The 14,038-nt window shown below is 45.6% G+C and overlaps 1 protein-coding gene across 1 annotated transcript in view; it reads right to left on the bottom strand.

Moving 5' to 3' along the window:
• Positions 1–14,038, bottom strand: part of LOC144141270 (lysosomal acid lipase/cholesteryl ester hydrolase-like) — a 94,173-nt gene that overhangs the window by 23,185 nt on the left and 56,950 nt on the right. The window contains exon 3 of the mRNA XM_077672847.1: positions 5,845–6,043. Coding sequence (XP_077528973.1) covers positions 5,845–6,043 — 199 coding nt within the window. The remainder of the gene's footprint in view (positions 1–5,844; positions 6,044–14,038) is intronic.

Here is a 14,038-nt window from a genome sequence, read left to right on the forward strand (position 1 = left end):
ATGTAGCAAGAAAACGTTTGGTAAGCGTCGCCTTGTGTCGTCGTTTCCTTGTGCCGTCTTTTTGCGTTGTTTCGATTGTCAGTACGCACCAACTAGCCAAACCACCATTCTAACGCAGGTAACCTGAGCGTCCCTTTCCAAGCACGTCATCACACTTAAGTTCATCGCAGAATGTTTTACTTAGAAGTCCGGAATAACATTCTGAGCATCACTATTGTGCCGTACTGACTTTCAACGAGTTTCTGAACTGTTTCTTTGAACACATGTGAACTTTGTGTGCATTGATTTCAGAGTAGCTTAATTGTTTCAACACCACAGAGAATTGTGCAAAGTGTAGGCTGCCCGGAGTACTTGGAAACTGATTGTTTTTTGTGTGTTTTTCGGGCAGCGCTGTTACCACTAGTCGCTGCGTGCTGATATGTGGTTTCATAATAAATTCTCTTCTCACAAGTCCCGTAAAACAGGGAAGCGAGGAAAACGGGTGAAAGATGGTACAGAAAAGAATGTTCATGATATTTCTACCATTTCTGTTCTCCCATGTCGCATTTAAAGTAAGTTTCGTGTTATATCAATTGACGCCCCCTCTGGGTTGTACAAACTCTTCTCAATGTAGATATTAATAATTTAACCATATGAAAACTAGTTAAACTGCTCCGTTTGCTTCTGCCCATTACAACAGCCTTTTGTGGTGTTTAAAGAAGTACTTCCGTTTAAGTTCAATACTTAGAAGCTAATATGGTTTGATTCATTGAGCTGTCAAGTTGTCTTTTTGCAACTACTGGCATCAAATGCCACTAGGACAATTTTAAACCGATAGGTTACCGCAGAAATGAGACACCTGGACCCGGTGACCGAGCCGTCTTTTTACCTCTGCTGCTACGCCTACTAAGGTGTGCGATATAGCAGCTCCTGTCGTTTCAAACTAGACGTGATCTGCCTCTTTTCACTAACTTACGTGTATCTACATGCACATTAGACGAAACAAAACTGAGAAACGTGCATAGGAAGGACGAAGCAACACAGTGCACATTTTTGTGGGGCTTGCAATTAATTTCTTCTTATTCGTGACGATCGCTCACAGCCCAAGGCAGTTCTAGACATACTAAATGCGCTGGTACGCACCCATTACTATACTGGGGGAGCATTTGTGTGTAAGTGGTCGTCCAAAGAGGATTTGCGTGCTTTGGAAGCCAAGGACAAGGTTGGCGTCTTTTGTGCACAGCAAATTAAAGTCCCGTAGAATGAATCATACAGCCCCATGTACCTGCCCGCGGACTCTCAGTGGAAGAAACCGACAATGATGCCATAAATAAGGATTTTATTCATTATCGCCAGCGTTCTGGCTCATTTTCATTTGTGGTTTGTAGTTTAGGCGCTAGAGCAACACATACAAAAACAGAACAACACATTTGGTGTTAGTAGTCCCTTCAGGCAAATCATAAACATTTCTTTCTCAGGGATTTGACGGAACTGGAGCAACTCGCCCCAGAAACGACAACCCCACGTCGAAACTAGTTTTCACGCTCCGCTTACGGCAATCCTCGTTCCTGATTCGCTGCCAGCTGCTAGCTTCTGCGGCTCCCATAAACCTTTTTTACACACCATCCTTGTTTTTATCTCCATCTGTATTAAATGGGCAAAAAAAGGTGGGAACAAGGTGGCCTGTATCGGTGGAGTACGGTGCCGAGAATCTAAATACACCATTCTCGCAACCAGCAGATGTTTAAAGGCAGAAAACGCCAGAAACGTGAAAACAGGCGACGAGAGGTTGTGAACGTGTGGTTGATGTGTTAGAGAAGATTACTATGAACGTTCCTCCAGGTGTTTGGACACATTGTACGGTATTGTTTGTGAGCCTGATGTGTTATACTTTTTTGGCGCATTCAATGATGGAAATTAGGTCCCAAAACATAAAGGAAGTATCCATTTTTTTTGTGTCTGCAACCATATGAAATGAAGGTTGGGACAGCCCATCCCGCGCATATTGGAGGGAAAATAATTGCCAAGCGGCCTGTTCTGCAAAATTTTCGGGAGTCTCATTTGACGCACGGCGGCAGCTGGGAACCGGATAAAATGCTCAACGAAGAAATTCTGTCGCTCAGAGATGGTCTAAAGCGTGCGATGTAATGAGAAAGAGAGGGAGAAACTGTTTATCAAAGAGGAAAATGCAGAGAGGTTTGCCAACATCAGTTCACCGGCGTGCTACTCTGCGGGGAAAGGAGGAGAGGGAAAAAGGTAGTAGGTGTAGTGAAGGAGAGGAGAGTAGTAGTAGATAAAAAAATAAAATAGGTCCTTCTTCAGGGCATTGGGGTGAAAGGAATTACCGATATTACCGTCACGCCACAATAGCCATCCTGGACGTTAATGAGTGAAACGTGAAAGGCAAGCATGTCAGGGTTAGGTTTACCTTCCTCGAGCGTGGTTTCCGTGGTAGCATTGTCTAGCTTCCGAGTCAGTGAGGTGCATATAGTAGAATCTGTTAACTTGGTGTCGTCCACTTTGAGGGCTCGGAACTTGTCGCAGTTTCTACTAAATACCTTCCGTTTGATCTAGCGACTCGTGTGAGAGAGTAGCTCAATATGAATGCTGGGGTAATCACTGCGTCCAGTGCCTAGATCAACGACCTAGTAGAGTGCCTGGTGTCCCACCCCCCATGTGAGACGGAAAGAATGAATAGTGGGGATGTGGGTATGGACAATCAGGGCTGTTAGCCGCATCAAAAAGTTATCGTGAATTTTTTGTGGTACTCCACGTAGTGATTGGGTTGCGCACAGTTGTTTTATATGCGGGGAATTAAAGTCGCTGGTGACGAGGATTGTGGTGGCCTGGCGTGCTCTTCCTAGGTGTGGAGAAAAGATGAGGCATATACGGGCCAATGGTGCAGGGGGCATATATATATCAAGACGAGTGCAAAAGAAGTGAATAGAAACAACGTCCTCGTTAGTGCTACACGAAGAGCGCAGGTGTTATGTATGTGGGTGGTCACTACACGCACTGCAAAACGGCCAGTGCTACTGGTCCCGAATGAGATCCAAGACTTCCCGGCGTGGCCTGAAAGTCTTTTTTAGCGCTCTTGAAAATCTTGCCCGTGGGTGAGTTCCTTAGTTTCCTTGCGTCTTGTCATAATAACCGATTTCGGCGACTTGTACGCGACAGTGTTTGCCATGTCAATCCTAGTATACCCCTCTGATCAATTTGTGCTTACAACTGTGCAGATCTATTATATTCGTGGGTGTTTTCTGCAGTTGGGGCCGAAGATATTTTCGGCAGAACAGACTACACGATCATGCCGTGGCGGGGACGTTGCTGTGAACGGGTACCCATTTCAGCCATGTGCGTGAATAGCTAACATTTTTGAAGCGAAGCTTTTTATTTATCCCGCATTTGTTCGTGAGCACCGAAAAGGCACTGCAAAAGAGCAAACTTTTTCTGACGAAGATGCTGATCGTATATGCACCTAAAAAAAGGAAAACGCGTCCCCTGATCAGAATAGAACGTGGGCCCCTGACGTGATGAAGCAGACGTCTATCCGATCACGCCATTGTGGGAGTGTCAATTCAGTTTGGATTTGGGAAGGGGCGCAAGGGCGTTCAAAATTAGGCATTAAGATTATGCATCTTTATGTCTATCGGTGACGATAGTTGAACGTGAAGCACTCTTCTTGCGAAACACAACGCGAAGGGTCAAAGTCAGAGCCACTGCGATTAAAAGTCGAAACTGCGTTCGAGTCAAAGGCATAGTTCAACGAGCCAATGCCCAAACCGTCTGCGAATCAAAATGCCAGGTCCGACGACAACACACTCCAGATTTCGTCACACTTCGTCAAAATTTTTGTGATGATGATGATGATTGTGGAAGCGCTTCAAAAAAAAATCTTCCCGTGGTCGGGTTCCTCAAGCTGTGAAGCCGATGCCTTTTCGATTACCCCATTCTAATATGGTCGAAGCAGTATGGATTTGGAGAGGGGGCATGAAAGTTAAAAGATAGAGGAATCATGCTCCACCCGTCTAACGACGACGTTGTCTTGAGACGGAGGGGTGCATGATTTTTTTATTGCATCGCCTGAATGTTTTAACATTGTAGTAATTGTATCTCACATGGCGTTCCTAAATACTACTTCTGTTACAAACAGGCACACTCTATAAAGAACCTTCTAGTTTGCGGGCAGACTTTACAGTAACTCTATGGCGCAACGCATAGAGAACGTCATGATTAAGGAGGTCAGTAGCTGCTACTAGTCAGCGCGGATCGTTTAAAGTAGATTTATATTTATAAGCGTTTATATTTTATATTTATCTTTATAAGAGAGTCTTTTTAAAGCTAGTTTTATTGAACTGCATGTAATGCGCGTTACATTACCAGTTTCAAAATCAAGGCAACCATATCATTTCCAGCCAAAGCTGTTTGTTGGTGAATATTGAAGTATCTCCTAATTTAGTGTACACTGCGCACGTTGTAGTTTTGCATGGGACTAACGCTGTCATTTTTTTAAGCAGCACCACAGGCTAATCTAATTCGTCTTTACAGCATTGGCCCTTGGGGTTACGAAGTTACTCTTCGGCGTTCCTAAGCCGAAGTGTTATGGCAGACGACGATTTTCTTGCCCTCACTAGTTTTGCTTGTACATGCTTATACTCAGCCCAATAACGACGCTCAGCGTCCCTTATTTTTGGGTTCGTCATCTTGCCTCACACATGGTTACTGTGGAATACAAGTATAAATGCGGCTTTGATGATGCCGATTTCTGTTTTTGGCTAGAAAGTCTGCCTACAACATAAAAAATGCAAAATCTCGACCGCTGACAGACGCACTAAACCTTAGCGCTGCAGTCATGGCTACAGTGCCATTCGATGACATTCAAATTTTAGATGCGACTGCATCTCATTCACTCGCCTTGTCCCTGCATCCGGCGTCGGCGTTGTTGTCGGCGTCCGCCCCTCCCCCATTCTCCTCGCCGCGTGAGCTGCGCTCTCCGCCGCTCACCCCCTCTCCTCTCCGATAGCGAACACTTTCTCGAGTGGATTCGAGTGGATTGGCTTGGCTTGGATTGGATTGGATTAAAGTGGATTGTGTTGGATTGTGTTGCGTCATAGCAGCGGTAGACGCACAGGCGCCGGCGCGTCCCCTCACCGTTATGCGCGCTATAAAACGCGGTGCCTGCGTCGCTCCGCTCCATCGTTCCAGCGCCGTACCTCCGCTGTCCAACGCTGCAACGTGAACCCCCTAGCGTCGCATCTACACAGGGGTTCCCGCGAGGGGAGGTGGGAGTTTTTTTAGCAGTGCGCTTTGCCGTCGTCATTGTATGGCTGTTCCGCATTAACGCCGTATTCCCAAAACCTAAGGTTTGAGCTATGTTCTTCCCTTTTCATTTTATGTCATCCTAAAGTTTCAGTTACAATTTTTTTTATTATGATAGTTTCTGTAGTTTTAAGTGATTGCTCTCTGTTTGAAAGGATATGCCACTTTACGCTACTTTACGTTAGGGAGGGTAAAGTAGTTTCAAATCCGCATTTACTTGGCGAAACTGCAGGGAGTGTCGCCATAGTGGAGGGCTTATTGTACCTTCGTACGGGAGTCTAGACACAGCCAATAAATGTTTGTGAAGCAGGTCCCTAAAGAGGTCTGGTGGTGGTGAATGACACAGAAGTTCCTTTGGGCTCCAGTAATATGCCGGCTCTGGTGACACTGTCTAGCAGAATTTAAGCATGCCAGGGACATCGAAAACTCAAGAGCACTTTAGTAAACCCTAGCCTCATGTTTAGACCTAGTCTTTCCTCTTCTTGCTGCTTGGCCCTTGGGTTCTTGGAACGACGACATAAAATCTGTTTAAACAGATACACTTGCCTGGACTCTGAGAAGGCAAGTTGGCCACCCAGCTGACGGCATTTGCCAGGATCCCGTGCACGAGCAGTACAGCAGGGCGCTGGTTCTTCCCACTACTAGTTGGCGAATGAGGAATCCTGTCTACTTCCAGAATGTAGCCATCTTCGGTGGTTACCTTGTGTACTTCCACGTTGTAACCAAAGGTGCGCATTAGATCAGCCTGGGAAAAAAGTTGAGCAAACTGTTGAATTTCTGTTGTAGGCAGATACGCTCACCAAAGAGATGTGTAAAGTTCCTACGCAAACGTAGGCAAATGTTTGGGGCGTGTGGTTTATGTTAGATATAAAGTTTTTGCGTGAGCAGTTTAGGCTAATCTTCCTGAAAAAAATCTTTGTTGTCACCACAGATGACACAATGTGCACCGTAGGTGCACATCGATGGGCCACATGATCGGCCAACACGTCATGCCACAGCACACCTCTTCCGCTCACGTGACCAGGATGTAACTGCGTTTCTGCATGTATGTGCTTTAGTGTACGGGAACAGCGTTCAGGTTGTGCGACACCTTCTTAGGAGAAAGCAGCTCAGGGATGAGGAACAGCGTAGCAGGTGCACAGAACGTTCTGACGGGGACTGAATCTGCAGAGATGAGGCGGTGGAAACAAAAGCTGAGCACAATCTGACAAATCCCAAAACGTTTTCTTGAATGTATGCGAAAGCCAAGCACCCTCCTTATTTAGGTGAAAACTTTACATCCTGCGGGGCTTCTCTGAAGAATGACCTTTGGTCTGGTGCTTGCTTGCTGCTTGAGTCTACAGCGACCTATTTCTGCCTAATTGGCTGGAATGCATTAGGCATCCGTTTTTTGTGTGCCAGCCTACCAAATATACTGCTACTTTATGTAAGGTATGATTGAACGCTTATGTACTATTTCATTTAACCTCAGAAAATACGGTATTCAAGCAGAACTGCGCTCAAAATTTCAACCTCCTAAAAACCTCGTTTTTGTATAGTCTGCCTAAAAAAACTCGAGGAAACAAAATATGAGAGCTCAAATACGCGTATCTACGGCGGAAACGGCCGTCGAAAATCGGCAGTTTTGAAACAGAAACTGAGGGAAGAGCGGTCATTACAAGTGACGTTGCAACTGACACAGCCGAAGACTGAGCGGCCGCAAGGCGCCAGCCTGCCGGAGGGTACCTGCGGGCAACGTTCCCCCTGGCAGAAGCCCTAGAAGAAAGGCGCCCATCGGAGATCGACCGGTTTTCGCGGCTGGCCGAAGGAAAACGCACCCAGCCGGCCGCATTTTCACTTACGTTTTGTAGATGTTTGCACGTTTCGCCGGCAGGTGCAGCGTCGCCGGCGTCGGAGCTAATTTGACTGTTTATAACTTCTTCACGGGGAATTTCATGGGGCTACCATGTATGTCCAGGTCAGCTTGCTGGTACGTACTGTACGTTCACAGTACATTTGGCCAAGGTGAAATGTGAGTGCAGTTGGTCTTTAAGAAGGAATGGTTCTACAAAGATTTGATCTCCTGCTAACCTTTGTCCCCAACTACTAGTTATAGCTTTGCGAATGAGAAAGACCGGTTACCAACACATCACTAACAGGCGCACCTGAAGAATTCCCACATCGTGATTATGTAAGAAATATTTTTCGCATGTGGAATGCATTGCGTTTTCAAGACTAGTTCTTGAAAGCGGCTAGCGTTACTGAAAAAGAGAAAGCAAGAACACTGCTTTCGCCGAATTCTCACATCTAGGACTGATAATTTTTCAGAAATAGAGAGGATTACTTTCAATAAAAAATTCCCCGCATTTCCCCGAGGGGAAGAATGTGAAAGTGCGAATGCACGAGTTGAATTTGCGCGGTTCGGTAATGTTCGCGAAAGAGAGATCACACACACACACACAACTACAAAGAAAGAAAGACGCATTTATGCACAGACACCTATTTGTGTTGTCGTTGTACTTGATTGCTAGAGCGGATCTCAGCTTTGAAATTTCGTGTCAGTACTCCTTTAAGCGGGTGCATTAGCCCTTCTCACGCCCGATTCCTGGCCAATCCCCCACGTGGGTATGTGCCATGTGAGCGGCCAGGCAGCGCGCGCCCATCTCCCCCCGTTGCCAAGGAAGACGAGGAGATTCCTGGCCAATCCCCCACGTGGGTATGTGATGCGGACATCACCGGTGGACGCAGGTTCAGGGTCGCTTAAGAAGTGCATTGCACTTAAAACTATGCTTCATCGCTGTCTGATGAAACTATGTCTTTTGGCGCTTCGCGGGCAGACTTGATTCAAGTGTATTTGTCATATCAATTATGCAGAAGTAACGCATACTTGTACAGGCAAACTTTTGCTGCTCTCGGAAGCAGTAATTATTAGCGTGCATGTCTTGTTGTCCTCAGTGTAGTAAATAGTGGTTTTAATTATTTTAGGTGTATAATTAAATGTAAAATGTTATCGCTGTGACATACTTTTTTTGGCTAATCATTAACACGAACAATAAACATAACAGTATTTAAAGGAAAGTTACAGAGTCAAAACACTTCTGAGTGAATAAATTTCTTAGACGTTGGGCTACAGGCCAATGCGTCTACCTCGGTAGACTCATTCCCAAATGTCTCGAGCACTTTCCCGTATGCCACGTAAAAATGACTTTCGTGTGGTGTTCGAGATTGGGTGCACGTTGAAGGTTCTGTTTGTATAAACTACTATTTGCACGTCCTACGACAGCCGCATAGCCTACTTTCTAGGGCAACTACAAAAACAAATTTTAAAATATTTTTTTTTTAGTTTTCAAAGGAACACAAAGCTCCCATAGAAGTCACGTGCTCACCGTCTAATAAAACACTTAAAGTGGCTACGCACGAACGTTCACTGGATAAAACTTTTGATGCATGAATGTGAAAAACGCGTGTTTTATACACTAAAATTCAAGGTGATATAATGTTATTTCGCTCAATCTTGTCTTGCAACAGTGTCCTGCCTATATATCGGGTAGTGCTCATATGCACGTATTATTATGTGAATTCTAAATTATTCTAAAATATTTCACTTCCGCTACTGATGCGAGTACTGTTGTACGTGTTATTGTTGTTCTATTTGTTTCTGTATGCTCGTGTGTATTTTCCTAAGCACTCTAAAGATGTCGTTTTATCGTATCTTACTCTGATGTATCTTTATTGTATCTTACTCTGATACAGTTATATACGTGTGCTTGCGTGCCATCCACAGAACGTACTGCAGCTCTGTAGGCTCAGCTCTGTATGAGGTTAACGGAATAACTCAGTCCACGCATCTACCTTTCGTTCCTAACCCTTTGTTTTTTTGTGACTTAAAAACAAAAAAAATGACACTTTATAAACTGACTTAAAACTGGGAGTATCAAGCCAAAAAGTGAATTTACACAGAACACTTGAGCAGTAAAATACCAATGAGGCTCATTTACTTTCGGAAGCGGCGCGGCTCAATTTTATTAGTCATCAAGAGAGCTTCTGGAACTTGAAAACATAGGCAAATAAAAGCATTCGAAACTGCCGTTGACGTGCATTTGAAATATTACTAGCCTGTTCAAGCGCACTGTAGTCAACGATGCTTGTCCAATGGTTTTGAAACAAATACAACAGGGAACTTTGGTTAGTGTAAACTTTGTCAACGCTCTATATCACCGCGCTCAGTTGGTACCATTACTTTATTTGTACGCCAACGCTGTCATTGATAGCTGTTTTTTTGACATGGTATGTGTTTCTAACTTAACAAAAGCGCTAAAGCGTGGCTTATGCTGCATTTGTTCATTAGTAAGGCTGGCTTATACGCGTTTTTTGCTATTGATGCAAGCGTGTATGCAAAAGGGCAAATAGAAGGTTCAGTACTTGTATTCGCGGTGAGCATACCTCCTGAGGCGTTTCCTGAGTGGTTTTGCGATAATAATGTCTTATAGAGAGTTGGGTGAGTTGCCAAAATGGGCCTATACAGGTGCGCGTACACACAGCCGCCTTCACATGCGACACATGCCTCCACATTGAAACAAGCACCACCAATCACCAACACACACTTATCGAGAGGTCAACCTACAGTACCGCGTGTTGTGGGGCTAGTTGGTACTGCATTTCAAGGGTGGAAATAGTGCGCGTGAGTGACAAGACAATAAGGGACAGGACGGGCGCAGACTCACAACTAGCTTTATTGAAAAAACGAACATAAACGTATACCATCTATTGCACATCACGCAAAGCGGCCAGTTTTTTTCCTTTCCCCTTTCTCTTTTCTTTTTTTCTTTATCAATGCACCATCCTGTTCAAAAATTTCAACTCAATTCCGTACAACATAAGAGAAGGGTGGCTCAAACAATTTTTATGGTTTTTACGGATAAGAAAGGCTTCTATCAACTCGCGGCCGGCTCGTTCACCGCTGCTGCTCAGCACTTTCGTTTATTCCAACCTACAGACACACGCGCATCTCAACACATATACAAGCAATCACACACACGGCGTTTACAGAAACCTAGATGCGCGGACAAACACGTACACTGATATCTGGCCAAATGTGCGGCTAGCTCAACTGTTTTCAGTACATGAGTTGAATGTACGTAAGTGGAAGGTTCGCGGGTGTAACTTTTCCTTTTTTTGCGGATGTCACCTCGCTTCCCATTGAATATCGCGTTTTGATGTTTTCCGGTGTAATTGGTGCAACACTACAAATGCTCTTTATAGTTTATCCTGTACACTTCCCAGCCCTCTAGAGCCGTCCACCGTCTTACCCGGAGCAACAGTTTACCCATTTATCGTCACATCCTGTTTTGGCGTAAGGTAGTTTAGTCAACAGCTGCGGAATTTATCTGAAGTTTAATAGGCACATAAGTCCTCCACGTTTGTTTGAAGTTTTTGAGATATTCTACGCCAAAGTCGAATATGATGTTCGGGCCGAGCGTGTGGACAACCATTCACTCGTGTAGAATGTTTTTGCGTAAGCCAGCCTTCACCTACTCTCATGTGCCACAAAAATATTTCTAGACATAAGACTATGTGGCAGAAGCTGCCTAATTCGCACCTATAACAGAAGCACCTGGTGAGGTTTTTATTATATAGCTCACACGTTCTTAACAGCCGCTGACTTTTAAAGGAGTACTGACACCAAATTTTGACGCCTAAAAAATGATATAATTGGCTTTAGTAGTTTGTACAGATGCCTCACAGAAATTTTTGCAGCGATCCGAGGCCGGAATCACATCTAAAATCGATTTTGATTGTTCAGGCCGCGCGCTCCCACAAATCGGCAGCACTAGTGAAATCGCTTTCGGAGTGACGAAACATCGGCCTGCGTGTCTGGCCGGTTCAGGGTGACGTCATATAGTCGTTTTCGGAACCGGAAACGATATCCTGCGCTGCTGTTGTCGGTGGTATTCGTTTGGGCAGGAGACGTGGGCGTAGCCAACGTTACTAGAATAATTCTAGTAACGTTGGGCGTAGCTGCGTGAGCAATGCTTGTAAACGTTGCGTGTTCGACGTCTTTGCTCTTCAGTTCATGGCCGGCGCATGGTGTTCCCTTACACTGGTGCCGAAAACTGCGCGGTGCCGGCACCGCGCGGTGCGCGATGTCGACGGGCACCGCGGCGACGTGGCGGTGCGCGTCGCCGAGCTCGCCCAAGTTGTGCTTATTGCAAGCTCGCGGTATGCGAAGTACTGCTCCTGTAAGCCTGTCCGAGCAAATAGACGACGACGCCAAGATGCATTATTTTCCACGCGACGACATGCAGCGCTAAACGTAGACTGAGTTATTGCGCGGCGGTGGCCGCAAGAACTGTCGCCCAAGCCAGCGGGCTCGGGGTTGCACGGGTCACCTTGGGTGTTGGGAACTTTAGGCTTAGTATCGAGGCGACTATTTGATCGCTGGTATCTGTACAACTGCGAATGACCATCCCTTACACAACTTTTCACCACACTATCATCCCCTTTTTCGCATATGGATCTTTATTTTGGAAATAATTTCCGTTTCAGCGATCGGTTACCAAGACATCTGCCGCGGCCTGTTTTGATTCTAGCGCGCAGGTGGCGCCATCTTTCGGCTGCTCGCCGCACCGCCGTGGTGCCGGCAGTGCTGGGTCGGAGCGCCGAACCTCCGCTCCCGGTCAGCGTAGGCTTACCATCGCGGCAAATATCTGAACAGCACTTTTAAATTCAGCGCTGATAACAACCCCTAGCACAATTTTTCAACGCACTAACATCTACTTTCTCGCATGTGGAACTTCTTTTTCGCGATCAGATTGATTATAAGAGTGGCGACAAGCTGTTGCTATCACGGCCTGCGCCGGTTCGAGCCGCAGTGATATTATTAAACGGACGACGGCGAAGACATCGCCGGCCTAATCGCCTGGCCAAATAAAGTTGTTCTGTCTGTCGGGTGGCAGCGACTCATCCGAGTCTGAAGATTCAGACGACATGTCGACTGCGCGGGCGAGTCGCGGTCCATGTGCAATCGTAGCAGACGATGCGGCGAACGCATGGAGGAAAGAAAAACGTCCCTGACGTCACGGGTGAGACCGTGACGTAAGGCTGGCCCGCTTGCAGGCTGGCCTTCGAACGGCCATTTTCCCGTGCGGTGACCAAATTTGAAATTGGTTGCAATAAACGTGGCATAATTAATTCTGTGTTGGCGGCTGACGGCTTTCGGTTCGATTTTCGTAATTACTGGGCCAATAGGTATTCTTTACAGCATAAAAACTGAAAGCGAGAAATTTCGTGTCAGTACTCCTTTAAGAGCAGTCAGGCACACCGGAAGAGAAAAAGTCTGTGTTTCTGCTTGTCGCGTCACCTGGACATCTCCCGGTACTTGTCCACTTGTCCGTGCAAGCGTGCCGAACAGTAGCTGTCACGTGGCAACGTAATATCATACTCATAATCATATCCCCACATGCCTATTCATGTGCTCATCACAGCAGTAAAATGTCAGTTCGACCAAGGGTTTCAATATACGCCCTGCTCGATTAAATATCGTAGCGTGCGCAGCTCAGACCCACAAAGAAACCGCTTATCGCCTGTGCACTGCGCAATTTTTTTGCACACGGTGTAGTATATTACTGCGCATAGATAAACTTTGCAGAGCGTAAGTGAGTCGAAAAAATATCATACGCCATTTAAAGGAAATCGTAATAAAGAGAACGTTCTCGTACGAATACGATTACCTTAACTTTTCTAACCAGGACGCGCAGCAGTAATCTCAATATTCGACACCAATGTTTGTTTATCGAGGCCAATGCAGTCTTTTGACCCTGCTAGTCGTCCGCTAGTTAACGCGTAAGACACCCAGTGTGCGTTTGTCCGTCTCTCGTCTACTCAAGAAGACCACACCAGATTGTTTCTTGACCACGCACTGCTCCCAATCGATCTTGTAGCACTCCTGCATTTTAAATCTTCACAACACGGCATCAGCCAAGAACGACCTCTCAGGATAAGTTTCAAACGAAAAAACGCCTGATTAGTTTTGAACTAGCGGTGGACATGTTATGGCTTTATCACAGTTCAGGGTGAGTATTTTTTCAAAAAAAGGCTTTGGGTTGATTTCTGCACCACGCACATAGCTTAATACAGTGGTGAAGTCTGCATGAGATACTGTAGGAGACGCAGCTGGCTGGCGTTTGAGACCCTAAAGGTTGATGGTGGGCTTAATGCGAACACGCCAACTGGAATCTTGTGGGGACTCCAAAGAACTCTAGCGGGAGAATATGTAATTTTTACGTTGAAGGCTACTAATTACATTTCCTCGGAAAGGTTGTCTTTTAGTTAAACAATAACATGTGGCAACGGAGGGGCTGATTCTAAGGTAAACAAAGGCGAACTACGAGCTTTCTTTAAAACTTTTTCGCTTGCAAAAAGCCTCCACTAAAGCCCTTTCAGAAACGTAGGAGAAAATTTTTTATTTTTATTTCCGTGTATTTGGCACGTTGTAGATTTACGTGACTGGGCTTTAGAAATAGTAACCAAATGAACCAATTTGCGTAATATAATTTTCCCACACACACGCACACGCACACGGACACACACACACACACACACACACACACACACACACACACACACACACACACACACACACACACACACACACACACACACACACACACACACACACACACATACACACACACACACACACACACACACACACACACACACACACACACACACACACACACACACACACACACACACACAC

Source organism: Haemaphysalis longicornis, unplaced genomic scaffold (genome assembly GCF_048455015.1).
Source record: "Haemaphysalis longicornis isolate Haplotype H1 unplaced genomic scaffold, Haemaphysalis longicornis Haplotype H1 scaffold_6, whole genome shotgun sequence".
NCBI lineage: Eukaryota > Metazoa > Arthropoda > Arachnida > Ixodida > Ixodidae > Haemaphysalis > Haemaphysalis longicornis.